Source organism: Pollachius pollachius (assembly GCF_949987615.1).
Source record: "Pollachius pollachius genome assembly, chromosome: 17".
In the NCBI taxonomy this organism is placed as follows: domain Eukaryota; kingdom Metazoa; phylum Chordata; class Actinopteri; order Gadiformes; family Gadidae; genus Pollachius; species Pollachius pollachius.
The window spans coordinates 5,420,916-5,436,241 of NC_136950.1; the positions used below are offsets into that span (position 1 = coordinate 5,420,916).

The window sequence follows — 15,326 nt, forward strand, 5'->3', positions numbered from 1 at the left end:
GGATGTTTACTTAAAAGACACAAACTACACATCCATCCTTCCAGCCTATCAAACACACACAAACACACACACACACACACACACACACACACACACACACACACACACACACACACACACACACACACACACACACACACACACACACACACACTCACAGACACACACACACACTCACATGTACTCTTACACCCACACGAACATGGCTACACACACGCACACACACACATCCACACGCACGCACACACATACACACACACACACACACACACACACACACACACACACACACACACACACACACACACACACTCTTTTCCCAGTATTTGCTAAGTGCTTTGGCGGTGGACGGGTTCTGTAATGAGCAGTGGAGCAGTGAGTGAGCTGTGCAGCCATTGACTAAATGAATACTAAACATCCATTCTCTCTGGCCGGGCGGCTGCTGCTCTGTTTATTTATCGTCGTGGAGACACGGTACACCGCCGTGTTGTTAATGCGGTCCAGAGAACGTGTTTCTCAACGAGACACAGGAGTGCGTGGCATCTGGTATTCGCTGATGACAAAATGCACAGACACTCCTTTATTATTATTCCCGTTGTTATTGGTACCGGTGTGGAAAACGATGAACTTAATGTTTACTGTGTATTTATATAGTTCAGTTAAAGGTTTGTTTGGTAGAAAATGGCGTCCAACCAGCCCCCAGTGATGGAGGCTGTGTCCCCCGTACTTTTAAGCACCCCAATAAACGTTTAATGGCAGTAATAAAGTGATACTTAGTACAACGGGGGGGAAAACACACACAAACACACTGCATCGTTTCAGCAGCCCATAATTAGCTCAGAGTGGACCCTTTTAATGCCAGCAGTTTATTAAACTTTCTGTATTCTCTGTTTGTTCCTACGATGTGATTCACCGCAACGCTGTGTGTATGTACTCATGTCTTGCCTCTTCAATATTTCCACAGAAATTGTGTGACAGGAAGTTGAGCTTCATTCCTGCCATGTCTGCCGTTTCATTTCAATTCCCATCACATCACACCCACACACAAACAAATGTACGCACACAAACAAACCCACATACAGACACACACATAGTAAACAAAAAATACGCACACACACAAACACACGCACACAATCATACACACACACACACACATGCTATTACAGCAACAAACTATTACAATTAAAGCACCGACCTCATCTCATTCCAAAGGCATGTTTGAATGTGCTTTGAAAACGATTATAATGAAAGCCTAGAGTAACTGAAACATTTCCAACAACCTCCTCATTGTCTAATGATTTAAACAGAACCAGAGCCTCAATAACATAACAACAGGGCTGGCGTTGCTCCACATATTACATTCATACCCTGGGGCTACAGTCTCTCCACTCCCAGCCTAAAGCTTCTTGGTTCGATACCCAATGAGGGTATCAGTCTTCCCGGGAGCATCAGTGAACACAGTGCCCAATGACTTTTAGCCAAAGACGACAGTAACATCAGGTAACCGGTCAACTTGCTTCAGGCAGTTTACGGGTAGGCTACAGACATTGGGTATCGAACCGAGTACTTTTTGGCTGGGAGGCAACTTGGTGACCACACTATCCCAATGCCAATGTTCACTTAAAGACAACTCGGGTTTGGAATGCAATAGAGCGTCCTTACTCGGTAGACTTTACACGGTTCATCTACCTATGTGTGTTCATGGGAAAATCTTTTGGTTTCCAGTCACCGGCACGTTAGATGACTGCTCCTGCCACTACCCTTGAGCAAGACACTTGTCATTGTCAAGGAGGAATTCACTGCCCTCTGGCCACTCACAGCCCCAAAGACATGGACCAAAATGTAAACCAAAATTTTCCCAAGAATCCAGAGAAGAAAAAGAAGAAGAATTCTACTTCTCTGATCTCTAGTTTCTCCATATGATCACACTTAAGTTATCCCCAAAAAATGTGTTAGTATTAAGTGGGTAAAAACAATCTTGCACGCAACTCTCCATTCTCTCGAAGGAACCGACAGCCACAACAGGCAAAAATTACAGCAGAGGACTCAATTCTACTCCTTAATCAAAGAAAAAATATATTCTTCCTCTCGCAAAGTTCTAGCAGAACACAATTCGTATAGATTCTTACTTCGAGTTCCATCAACAAAACACTGCATTTCTTTGGGTAAAGGGAATTGCATATATTCAGTACACATAGCTGGACGGCTATTGGCAGAGACAGATAACTCCCTGCTCTTTGTATAGGAGAAAAGGTCCAGATGAGAGAGATCCACACACATACACACACACCCACCAACACACACACACACACACACACACACACACACACACACACACACACACACACACACACACACTCTACGGACCCCTAAGGCTGCATTTTATATCCTTGTTTATTCACTATAGGCAGAGTTTGTTTTTTTTAACTAACACCAACATGACTGAATATTTCATAAGCAGTCTTGCAGTCTGTCACAATGGGGAATCATTTGCTGTGGGATGCAGTGTGTGTGTGTGCGTGTGTGTGTGTGTTTGTGTGTGTTTGCGTGTGCGTTTGCGCACGCGTGCTTGTGTGTGGGAAGACGGAGGCTGTGTTTTTGCTCCGGGCCGTGCAGCACTGAAACCTGTCAGAGGTCCCAAGGGGGGAAATTTAGCCCTGCTGACAAAAAGACTATTGATCTCGCCTCGGTGCTAGCCTTCTCCTGCTAGCATGACGGACAGACGGCTTAGCCTGTAGCAAGCCCATGCAGTCGCTAACACAGCCGCTGATATTAGTTGCATGCAAAAAGGCATAAGCAAGCTACAGTGCGAACACCTGCAACCACACACACACACACGCACACACGCACACACACACACACACACACACACACACACACACACACACACACACACATACATACACACAAATACACAGACATACACACACACACGCTCTTCTACCTGCAAGGTGCTTTATTTTTGTTTGTTGTAAAAAACCAACCAATGCAACGTTCTGCACACCAACACACCCCCCTGTGATACATTCACGGTTCTTTTTGACCATGATATTTATTGTAAACAACCAATACAGCTCACACACACAACGACTGTGAATGTTGGTTTTAAATGGCTAGGCGTCATGCTAGGTGTTTTCTAAATGAGATGTTGATGTCCTAACTGGGATCATCTCTCTCTCTCTCTCTCTCTCTCTCCACTGCCCACCTATAGGGTAAAGCTCATCCCAGGGCACGCCCGGCTTAACAAAGCATGGAGGTATTTGGGGTGTTAGTTTTCTCTGGGGTTTTCTCTTGAGCAATTCTACAACAATCTCTTCTATAAATGTAAACAGGGGGATTTAAGATTCAAGAAAAAACTAAAAAGTTCAAATACTGGTAATAATGACCGGATTGAACTGTACTGAACATCAACAAAATAAATAACCGCAAATAATTAATCATAATTATAGATTTTAATTATTTTTATAATGTTAATCGTTCCAGGCTTGTTCATCTTGAACTCAAAGCTGCAAGCCAACTAAAATAATGATCACCACATTGCAATATTTTCAAACGACAAGGACCTGTCGCCCGCCTCCTGCTGTACCCCAGAGATCCCATCCCTCACGGCAGGGTGAAGGATATGGCTGTCTCTTGCTGTTGCAGGGAGGCGTTGGCATACCTAGGAGCATTCTAAGAATGGTGACGGCTTCTGCCAGGTAAGGATCCACATCGGAGAACAGGCAGGGCTTCAGAAATACTGATTGCTGTGTAAATATTATGAGGAGACGTTAGCCTTGCAGTAATTTAATCTATGTGTGTGTGTGTGTGTGTGTGTGTGTGTGTGTGTGTGTGTGTGTGTGTGTGTGTGTGTGTGTGTGTGTGTGTGTGTGTGTGTGTGTGCGTTTTTGAACAACCTTTTAAATGTTGTCCTCCGATTACTGAATCGATTTTTTGTTTAAGCAGTGAGCACTGACCCATGTTTTCCTTCCCGGTCTGTCTGAGGCGTATCTGCGTTTCCCTTACAAATTGTTTGGTGAAATAATTTATAGATCAAAATCCTTATTCTATCATTACGTGTTTGTTGTTTTCCTTTTTACGTGAGTGACCTTTGTGTTAGCTGGAACAGCGTCAGTCTACTGTTCTTTGGTTGCCAACTGCATTGCATTTCGGGTAAAGCAACAACAACAAAAAAAGGCTTGTTGTCAGGGGTAACACTGAACCAAAAACCCCCAAACTGCTATTTGTTTTCCAGAAGACTCTTTATGTGTGTGTGTGTGTGTGTGTGTGTGTGTGTGTGTGTGTGTTTGTGTGTGTGTGTGTGTGTGTGTGTGTGTGTGTGTGTGTGTGTCTGTGTGCTTGTGAAATAGTATCACTTCTATGATCAGGAATTACACTGGAATTGTATGTGCTGGATAACAACAAAAGGCTTGGAAGATGTGTCAGAGCACATATGGGGTACTTGTCAAGATCTGGCAGTTGGAGATAGCAGCAAGAAGTTAGGGCCAAATAAAAGAAAAACATCAAATTTTTGTTACTATGATCCACACACAGCCGGTTCCAGGATCGACATTGGTTCTTTTACATATTTATGTACTCGTCCGAACCAATGGCCGATCATGTCCTACTCGCTCATACCTCTGAGGTCACACACTCGACTCTTTGACCACAGAAGACAACGATAGCCAGTCGGACCCAGAAATCAGCAAGCTATATATATTACTATAGCAACTGTCAGTTAAAAAAAACGCTATGTTAACATTGCTCTATTCCCCTGGGGGGTGAAAGGCCTTTCACATGGTGCATATCCGTAACACTGGACGGGCTAAACTCTGGCTGAACTTGGCAGTCTTCGCCAACTGCTGATTTGTAAATGGAGGTAGTGTAAATAGCAACGGCCACTGACAAATGTGGCTGCTGAAAGTGTATGTTATGTTTCTGGAGTAGGCTAAGTAAGTATAATAAGTACATTCACAACTAGAAAAAAATCCAGTCAGAAATTAATAGCTTTCTGCAAATCTTCAACAGATCAATTGTTTTTAAATCCTAACAGTGGAGTCCTTTTCCCATTAATGAACACCGTCCATGTCAGAAATCAAGATAAGACCATAATGGAAAGAGTCAATGTTCAGCTTAACTTTTATTTTGAACGTCCTGAGAAATGTGGTTATGCATTGTTTGATCAGTGATGAAAAATGAATAATATGAAGAGCGCTCAGCTATAAAAACTAAGACATAGAGGCTAGATGAATCATGTATACCTTCACATATCCCTGTGCACTGATATCTTTCCTCAACCCCGTACAGAGATCCCTATCCCCTTTGTTGTGCTTTTAAAAGGAGACGACATGAACACTGGAAAGCTATTGACTGAGATATGTGATCATGCTTCATCTTGTTAGTCTGACGGTTTATTAGTGCATCTTTATTTATAAAGTCAAACACAGTACGCCCCCCCACGCTCCTGCAACCATCACCAGCACCACTCACCCATCCCCTATGTCCAGTTTGCTAATGAGGACAGCAGTATGTATGTGTGTGTGTGTGTGTGTGTGTGTGTGTGTGTGTTTGTGTGTGCCTTTGGGCTTGTGTGTGGGTCCACTGCTAGCTCCTAGTCTTCTTAGGATGTTTTTACAGTAAAGCATCCTTGAGAATAATTGGTTTAATTCACAGTCAAACTGAGGGACCAGACGAACTAAACAAAGGCTTTTACTGGAGGGAAACCATGACTACAGACAACGCTGTCTCGGTGCCAAGTTACACATTTTATTCCTATTTAATATTTGATTTTGTGTCTCTGTTTACAGGATGTGTTTGAAGTGATGACAAATGAGTAAATTCGGATGATGTTGGTGACTATATGTAAGGAGCTGTGCAAAAACAATCAAAAATAAAATTGATAAAAAACTAAAAAAGAAATGTAACTCTTTGTACTATTAGCATCAAAATCTTTCCGTTAACTTAACCTGGTTACAAAACTCTTAACACCAGACATCTGTGAATTCACTGTGTGCCCTAATTTCCTATCTTATCTTCCTAAATCTGCTCTCTATTATGCACATTCCTGATTGTAGTTGTGATTTTACAAAAGAGACGACAACCATCTAAAGTCAAGATAAAACGCTGGATCCTGTGTTTGTCGGCCATGTTTCTTTAAAACGTCCTCTTATGTCTTCAAGGACTGGGTGGAAACACAGCTCTTCTGGCCGGGCCAGCGGCGGTGGTTCTCGGGCCGCCTTCAGCAAAGACGCAGTAAGTCTACACAGTAGACGCCGGGAGCTCTAATTGACTTCTAACATCGGCCCTCTTTAGGTTCTGACGAGAGGAGATAAGGCTGCTTTCCTTCTGGCCGGAGTGGACAGACAGATAGAGAGAGATATAGAGCGTGTGAGATAATAAGAGGGGAAGAGATAAAGAGAGCGAGATGGAAACTGAGATAAAGAGAGAGAGGGAAAGAGATAAAGAGACAGAGATGGAGACTGAGATAAAGAGAGAGAGAGTGCAAGAAAGGAAGAGAGTGAGAGCGAGAGATGGTTATAGAGAGAGCAAGAGAAAAAGCTAAAGAGAGAGAGAGACATCGAGACAGCGAGAGACAGCGAGAGAGAGAACGAGAGACAGCGAGAGCGAGAGAGAGAGAGAGAGGGAGAGATGGTTATAAAGAGAGCAAGAGAAAAAGCTTAAGAGAGAGAGCGAGAGAGAGTGGGATGGAGAGAAATCATGCGAGAGAGAGCGAGAGACAGCGAGAGAGAGAGCGAGAGCGAAAGAGAGATAGCAAGAGAACGACAGAGCGAAAGAGAAAGACAGCAGAGTGAGAGTGAGAGACAACGAGAGGGAGTGAGAGAGCAAAAGAGAGCGAGAGACAGCGAGAGCGAGAGAGAGAAAGCGAGAGAGAGAGCGAAAGCGAGCGCGAGAGACAACGAGAGAGCGAGAGACAGCGAGAGAGAGAGAGACAGCGAGAGAGAGAGACATCGAGAGAGAGAGAGACATCGAGACAGCGAGAGACAGCGAGAGAGAGAACGAGAGACAGCGAGAGAGAGAGAGAGAGAAAGAGAGAGTGAGAGACAGTGAGAGGAAGAGAAGGAGATCGAAAGAGATAGCGAGAGACTGCGAGAGAGAGAACGAGAGACAGCGAGAGATAGAGAGAGCAAGAGAGAGAGAGAGAGCGAAAGAGAGAGCGAGAGACAACGAGAGAGCGAGAGACAGCGAGAGAGAGAGAGAGCAAGAGAGAGAGAGAGAGCGAAAGAGAGAGCGAGAGACAGCGAGAGACAGCGATAGAGAGAGAGCAAGAGACAGCGAGAGAGACAGCGAGAGAGAGAGAGAGAGAACGAGAGACAGCGAGGGAGAGAGCGAGAGCTAGTGAAAGCAAGAGAGAGACAGTGAGAGAGAGAGAGAGAGAGAGAGAGCGAGAGAGGAGAGAGAGAGAGAGAGAGCGAGAGCTAGTGAAAGCGAGAGAGAGACAGTGAGAGAGAGGGAGAGAGAGAGAGAGAGAGAGAGAGAGAGAGAGAGAATGAGCTCCGTACTGCTCCTGCTCTTTCTGTGTGGCTGGTGATACATGAGAGTGAGGTCACAGGCGCGGGGCCCTTTCATCTGCATCACAACAGATAAGAACCACAGTCTTTGTTCTCAGTGTTGACAACCTGCCGACCAGTCCTGACTGAACTCACAGGCGTCCCCATTGTTGTTGTTATTATCTTCTCATTGCGTCACAGCTGATTGTCCAGATAATCAAATTTAAATCGACTTCATCTACCAGGCTGAATGAGGAACAAAGAATATCGATAAGCGTGTGTGCATGTGTGTGTGTGTGTGTGTGTGTGTGTGTGTAAGTGTGTGCCTTTTTGCGTGCCTGCGCAAGTGTGTGCATGTCTGCCTGTGTGCCTGGTCTAAGGATTCTCACCTAACATTTCAGATACAAGTTAATCAAGGGAGTGTGTGTGCTTGAGAGAGGGAGAGAGAGAGAGAGAGAGAGAGAGAGAGAGAGAGAGAGAGAGAGAGAGAGAGAGAGCGCAAGAGACCGTGTGAGAGACTATTGATCAAAGAGAAGATGGGGAAAAATAGTCAATAGCTTCAGCACTGAGAGAGCAAGAGAGAGAGAGAGAGAGAGAGAGAGAGAGAGAGAGAGCGAGAGCGAGAGAGAGCGTGTAATTGGACGAGAGGAGAACAGGACCAATAATGAACAGATAACAGAAAATTAATTAGAGGAACGAACAAATAGGGAGAGAAAGAAATTAGGAAGAACAGAACAAGATGGTAGAAGAGGAATAAGGGAGAAAACACACAGGATGGATGAGCGAGAGGAGCGAGTGAGATTATGAAGAGAGAGAGAGAGAGAGAGAGAGGGAGAGAGAGAGAGAGAGAGAGAGAGAGAGAGAGAGAGAGAGGGAGAGACAGCCACAGAACCCAAATGCATCACACTCACCACCCAGTGAAACGGAGTGGTCTGCAGAACATTAAGAGACATTGATTTGTGTGCGTGTGTGTGTGTGTGTGTGTGTGCGTGTGTTTGGGTTTTATACGTGTGCCTTTGTGATTTTCTATGTGCGGCCCGTCTCCGTCCGTCCTCCCCGATTGTTTACTGTAGCGACGTGCGTGCACTGTGAAGACACCGTGCTCCGCTGGCCGGCCAGCGGAGCACGGTCGATCAAAGTGACTTTGGCCCCAGCGGGCACCGTGACAAACAGAGCTGAGGGCCTCCGCGATGGGCCAGCAAACCATCCACCGCGCCACCCACCGTGCCAGCCTCTCATAAAAAAAGGTATTTCTAATAAGAGGGCCATATTTTATTTAGAGAGAAGTTAGTGAGAGGCGGCTGGTATTTCCTTCCTCTGTTGCCTCTCAAAACGCATCCACGTTGGGTAGATTCTCCTATTGGTGCCCTTTAGCAAGGCACCAGCAGTAGACCTGGAATTGGTCTCTCTCTTCACTGTGGCTGCCTACTGCTCCTAGGGCTGCTAGTGATGGTTAAATTCTGCTAGGGCTGCTAGTGATGGTTAAATTCTCCTAGTGCTGCTAGTGATGGTTAAATTCTCCTAGTGCTGCTAGTGATGGTTAAATTCTCCTAGTGCTGCTAGTGATGGTTAAATTCTCCTAGGGCTGCTAGTGATGGTTAAATTCTCCTAGTGCTGCTAGTGATGGTTAAATGCAGATGACACATTCTGAGGTATAGTACTTGTCCGTATGCAATGATAAATAAAGAATAAGAATATGAATCTTGCTGTGGCTGTTTTAAAGGAACACACTTTCACACACTCCTCTGGTGGAGTGTGTGAAAGTGTGTTGCAGCAACGGAGGGATGGAGATTTGTGTTAAGCATGAGTTACTTTAGTTATGCATTCCTGGTCCGGTCTGCCAAAAAATTACTCAATCTGATTGGAAGCCAATCAAGTATGAAGTGTGTGAACCAGTTCAGACTGTAATCGAACAAACTGGTAGATACTGCCCATCGATCAGAAACATCCTGTAACATTTGTTAAATAGAGATGCAACTTAACCTAATTTCAGAGGAATGAAGGGACACAAATCAGAGATTTGAGCTTTGATAACTATAATGAAAGACAGCGTGGATATCCAAGTTTGTAAAACAAGAAAAGATCTGTTTAACAAAGCTCAAAGTGAGCACAACACAAAACCTCAGACACAGGGTTAGTGGCAGTGCCTAGCCAGGAGGGGGGAGAGGGGTATTGGCTACAAACCCCCCCTGTAATGAAGAAGTTAACCCTTCATTATTATTTTATACATATCGGGAGGCGGATTGATCGTCATTCATAAAAGCGATCAGGAAAAAAGACTGTAACTTATGACATCTTAATACCTTACAATTTATGTTTCACACACTTTATCAACCCTCCATGAAATAAATGACGGGCTGCGCCACTGGTAAGTGGTTACGGTTCGGGTAACGGGTTAGGGGCTTGGGGTTAGGGGTCAGGTGTCAGGGGTTAGGGGCTAGGGGTTAGGGGTCAGGGGTCAGGGGTCAGGGGCTGTGGGCTAGGGCGGACTCACCAGCCGCTGCAGGATCTTCTTGCTCTTGTCGTCGGTGCAGTAATCGGACAGGATGCTGCGGTGCACCAGTACCAGCCCGTTCAGGAACACCCAGGAGCCGAACCACAGCAGGGCGAAGAGCAGGGTCCCACGACGGGACCACAGCCTGACGCCCAGCCACCGGAGCAGGCACAGCCCAGCCCAGCGTCCCCCTTCCCCACCGCTGCCGCCTCCGGGCAGCATGTCGGACGGGTGGCTGGAAGTGGAGCAGAGTCGTCCCCGGAGAGGGTCTACGAGGTGGTCTGAACCGGGACGGAGGCCCGCGGGGAACGCCGTAGGAACCGCTGGGAACAGGGGAACGCCATGCTGGAGGTCACACACACACACACACACGCGCACACACACACACACACCGGTCGCAGCTTCTTCAGGTCCGCTCGTCCGCAGGGTCCTCTCCAGAGCTAGACGCAAATAGATGGGGTCTGCTGATCCCGGGCTCCGGTTCTCCTTTGGGTCCCACGGTAGGGTTCCACTCCAGCCAAGGCATCTCCGGAGGCGTTGATGAAGCCCGCCGGCACCGCCAGCACGGACACACTGCGATGACTGTGGGACCGCAGGGCAGTGTGACTGAGAGTGTGAGCGGGCTTGTGTGCTTTATTGGCGGCAGTCCACTGCATATGTCACACACACACACACACACACACACACACACACACACACACACACACACACACACACAGCAGCGTGGAAAAGATGCAAAGACACCGGCAGATGTGAAGCAGAGTTACTCTAAGGACAGTGGACAGTTGCAAGTTGCATGAAACACACACATTTGCATCCACGCTCACACCCCCTCCGCTGGCCTCCTGTTCTCCCCCAGAGTCCCGGGGGACGGCTGGCTGGCTGGATCCTGCCTTCTCTGGGATGTTTCGGTTTTGGGGCTACTTTGAACGCCCCAATTAATCCCAGCTATCTTGGTCTGGGAACCGTCGCACTCGGTAATGATACATAATCATGTGCACTCTGATCAAATCTAGAGGAAACAATGACTAACAGTAATCACTGGTTCTACCAGAGCTGCAAATGATGGGAGGAAAGTAAATAAAAAGGAAAACTAATTAAGGTCAAATACGAGGGCACAGAACCCGGACGATCAAATCCATTAAATCGTTATTTTGGAAATAATTGTTGTGGCGGTTTACGACGTTCCAGCGTGGGTGAGGGCTTTTAAAAGAGCAGCTCATGAAAAAAGCTCTTATACTAAAGCTAGGTAATTAGCATTCCAGTTGGGTAGCTTCAAGGTTTAGCATCTCGGGCCTGAAGTACCTCTAAACCCATAAGCACCTTTTCATCACAATCATTATTACTCTATTACGCATGCAGGCGATGATGTTTTATGTAAAATATTAAGTGTCACTTCTCAAGCACTCCATCAGTGACCTTTGCTCCGTCTTCCGCTCCAGACTAGACCGGTGTTGATGTAGGAACCCCTTTCCAGACTAATCAATGACTTCAGAAGAGGATGCCTGCTACTCTTGTCGTTAATGAAGAGCATATCATCCATTCCTTATGTTCATGCTTTTCATGGCCAAGCTATAGCTACGATAATATTTGAGGGTTCTCAAAACAAAACAAAACAGTTGTTATCTGGCCATTATTATCTGCCTCTAAAGCTGTCGGCTGGTGCGTTCCTGCTAAACAATCTCTGAACCCTAAAAGCTGAACACTATCTCAGACACATACACATGCAGGAATGCAAACACACACACACACACCCACAGGAACGCAGACACACACACACACACACATGCAGGAACGCAGACACACACACGCACACGTTTGAGGGCTCTTTTGTCAGTGAGTTGGCCGCGATGGTTGTCTGCGAAGTTGGGCGGTTGAGTCACGACTTAATAAGCCTTAAAGGTTCAACTTGAAAGAAATCCTCAGAAGTCACGTAAACGCTCTCTCAGTTCCCCTGTTGTGAGTGTTGGATCCCCTGTACGATAATAGCTTGCAGCAGCTGCAAAGGCTGTCTTGATTCAGCCCCCGGGGGTCAACACCATCGCTCTCTAGATCAGGAGAGGACAATAAAAAGAGGGAAACATTGTGTTAAGATGAGTTGCAATGGGGTAGCTGGTGTTCAGTGGAGGGATGGAGGAGCCCAGTGTTGTGTTGGACGCAGTGGGGTCAAAACCCAACGACGCTGTTCGTTGACGCTGTCTAAACGATAAAGGCGGCAAACCGCGGAAGAACAGCTGTTGCGGTCGATATCCGCAACTGTGTGCGGTTTCAGAGTGCTGCCGGGTGAGATGCTAGAGCTTTCTGTGCAAACGCGCTTTTTGTGCCCTCTGCGTTGTCTGGGCACACTCAGAGCACGCTGGGTCTGGAACATTTATGAGTGTAACTGCTGGGTCTGGAAGTGAGTGAATGATTCTCTCTGACATTCGGCTCGATATGAATTGCTTCGGGGGCTGTGTTGTGGTTGTGGTTTAGTTATACGCAGCCACTCACAAAGGGTTTGGAAACAAGAGAATGACTGAATGGTCCAATCGCACCAAGAATGAAACATTACCTTCAATCAGCACGTAAATACTCACATTTCAAATCTATTGACATACAGAGAGAGAGATCACAAAGTTATAACACTATGACTTACTCTCCTCCTTGTCCCGTCTGGCTATCCTTCCAAAACACAAGGTATCCGGTACTGACCAACCGCTCCTTTACCCCAGATGGATTAAAGAATGCTTTGAGTGTTGCGGTTGTTCGATCTCTCCCCGAAAAAAAAAAGGATATTAGTGGACAAGGGAGGCCCGGATCCAAACTCCTCGAACTAACAAACCCCTCCCTGAACTAATCCTTTAAACGGAGCGGGCGGTCTCTTGAAGAGCATGTGCCTGATGATGGCCTGCTGACAGGGAGAAGATGAGGCAGAGAAGATTCAACTCTTTAGTCCCTCATCGGATTAAATGACACAGCTTGCCATCCTTTACGTCAGGCTGAAGTTCTGGAGTCGGTTCTTTCGGTTTTGACTTTTGATGCGTTCCTCAGTTCCGGAGGCTAGCTGGGAGACAAGTCCTGAGCTTTGTTTCCAGCGAGGAGGAGAAAAACAAAGACCCTGGAACTGAAGTCCAACAGTTTGTAATCCAGCGTGCGGAAGCGACAAACCCACTTCAAAGAAGTTCATTAATATCCACGCCTTGGCTGCTTGTCATCTCGGCAACTGCATCCCATAATTCAATAAAATCCAGACGCGGCGACGACAGCTCCAGGTGTCGGCCACCCTCTCTGTCTCCAGATGCTTGGACTGAACTGTGACACGGCAGAGCAAGTCTCTCCTCCTCCTCCTCCGCCTTCTCCTCCTCCCCCTCCGGGGCAGAATTAAAGTAATTAAATCCAAGGAGAGAAGGAGCGATGACCTCCTCTGAGCCGTACGCGCTGCTCTAACTGGTGCACGGCTCCCTCAAGCAAGGAGAAGCCTCACTCACTTAACCTCGCACAACACTCTCTCTCTCTCTCTCTCTCTCTCTCTCTCTCTCTCCCTCTGTCTTCAGAGCATGAACCAAGCAAGCCGCTCTCTCGCTCCCACTGGTGCTCTCTCTTTTACACTCTCATTAAAAACAAGGGAGAGTGGATGGGGGCTGGCCACTGGGTGCTGGGGCCGCCTGCCTCTTGTTATGTGTTCCTGGGTGCTGGGGCCGCCTGCCTCTTGTTATGTGTTCCTGGGTGCTGGGGCCGCCTGCCTCTTGTTATGTGTTCCTGGGTGCTGGGGCCGCCTGCCTCTTGTTATGTGTTCCTGGGTGCTGGGGCCGCCTGCCTCTTGTTATGTGTTCCTGGGTGCTGGAGCCGCCTGCCTCTTGTTCCAAGCTCCTGGTTGTGACCGACTGTGACTTCTTTGGGCTCCGCTTTCTCTCTCCCTTCTGCCGCTGCTGCTACCCCTCCGCCGCAACCCGCACGCTCCATGCTGCTTGCCTGCCTGTCGTCTGACAGCCTGTCTGTGCCTACGTCCGGCATCACGTCCGTACACCTGTCTGTCTTTCTGACTCCCAGCCTCCCTCTATCACTTCCTGCCTGGCTGTCTGTCTGTCTGGCAGCCTGTCTGTCGGTCTGTCTGTCTCACTTCCTGTCTGTTTTGTCTGCCTCATTGAATGGCTTTCTGTCTCACTGCTGAGACTGTCTGGCTGTCTGACTGTCTGTTTTCCTGTCTGACTGTCTCTTTGCCAGAGGGTCTCCCTGCCTGTCGTTCTAAATGTCTCTCAATCTCTCAGCATGAGACGGCTTGGCTCAAGTCTGGAGAATGAAGGTCCCACGGTGTGCGTTTGTGTGTGTGTGTGTGTGTGTGTGTGTGTGCGTGTGTGTGGGTGTGTGTGTTCCAGGCTTGTTGCTCAGCCTAATTTAGCTTCCTTCCTTCATTCAGTATTCAGGCTGTCGTTTCCCTTTCCAAGCGTTTTCTCATGTGTATGTTAGTGTGTGAGCGAGGGAGAGAGAGTGTGGGGGGGGGGGGGGGAAGAGAGAGAGAGAGAGAGAGAGAGAGAGCAGGAAAGTGAGAGAAGGAAAGAGACTTTATAGTTCAGCTGTCTCCCTTCTTGTTTCTTTGACTTAATACCTTCTCCCCTTTCTGCCTCCCTTGCTGTCTCTCACACTCACTGTTCACGCCTTCAACTCCCCTTTCTCTCATAGAGTTGTACGACACTTTCTACAACATTCCCTCTCCCTTTTTCCCTCCCCCCAATATCTTATTTCCCTCTCAATAATCTACCTCTCCCTTCCTCTTCCCCTTTCTTCTCTTTCCCCCACTTCTGCTACTGCTTCTCTCTCTCTCTCTCTCTCTCTCCGCTTCATTCCCTTTACACTTGTTTTTTTGTGCTATTTCATGCATGCCCTGCTTCTCTCTCCTTCTCTCTTCCCTCTCTTCTCTCTCGTTCCCTCCCGTCTTGCACCAGGTTGCGAGAACGAACCACGTTCCCCCGTCTTCATCTAAACCCCTGTTTCCTTCCATCAGCCTCCCTCCCGCTCCCTCTCTCCCTCTCTCTTTCTCTCCGTCTGCCATTCCCCACATATCTCTCTCCTTCATTACCTTATCTTTGCTCACCCTTGTCTCTGTCGGTCTTGCGCGCTCCTTCGCTTGTTCTATCTCGTTCCCTCTCGCTCCTGCTCTCAGGTCTTGTACTGGTGCCACATGTGGCAAACAGCCCAAAACAAACGCCAGCAGCACTCTCGCTCTCTCTCGTCAGGAATTGCCCGTTTTGTAATTTTGCGAAAGGCAATAAAGTTTCTGCAAAGGCAAAAAAAACAGGGCTTCTGCTACCGTGGGAAGTCTGGATTTGAAGTGTGTGCGTGTGTGTGTGTGTGTGTGTGTGTGTGTG

At 47.3% G+C, this 15,326-nt stretch overlaps 1 protein-coding gene across 1 annotated transcript in view; it reads right to left on the bottom strand.

The window, feature by feature from the left end:
• Nucleotides 1–10,351, bottom strand: part of dipk1c (divergent protein kinase domain 1C) — a 29,122-nt gene extending 18,771 nt beyond the window's left edge. The window contains 1 exon segment of the mRNA XM_079754748.1: nucleotides 9,982–10,351. Coding sequence (XP_079610874.1) covers nucleotides 9,982–10,203 — 222 coding nt within the window. The 5' untranslated portion in view covers nucleotides 10,204–10,351.
• Between the last annotated feature and the right edge of the window lie 4,975 nt (nucleotides 10,352–15,326).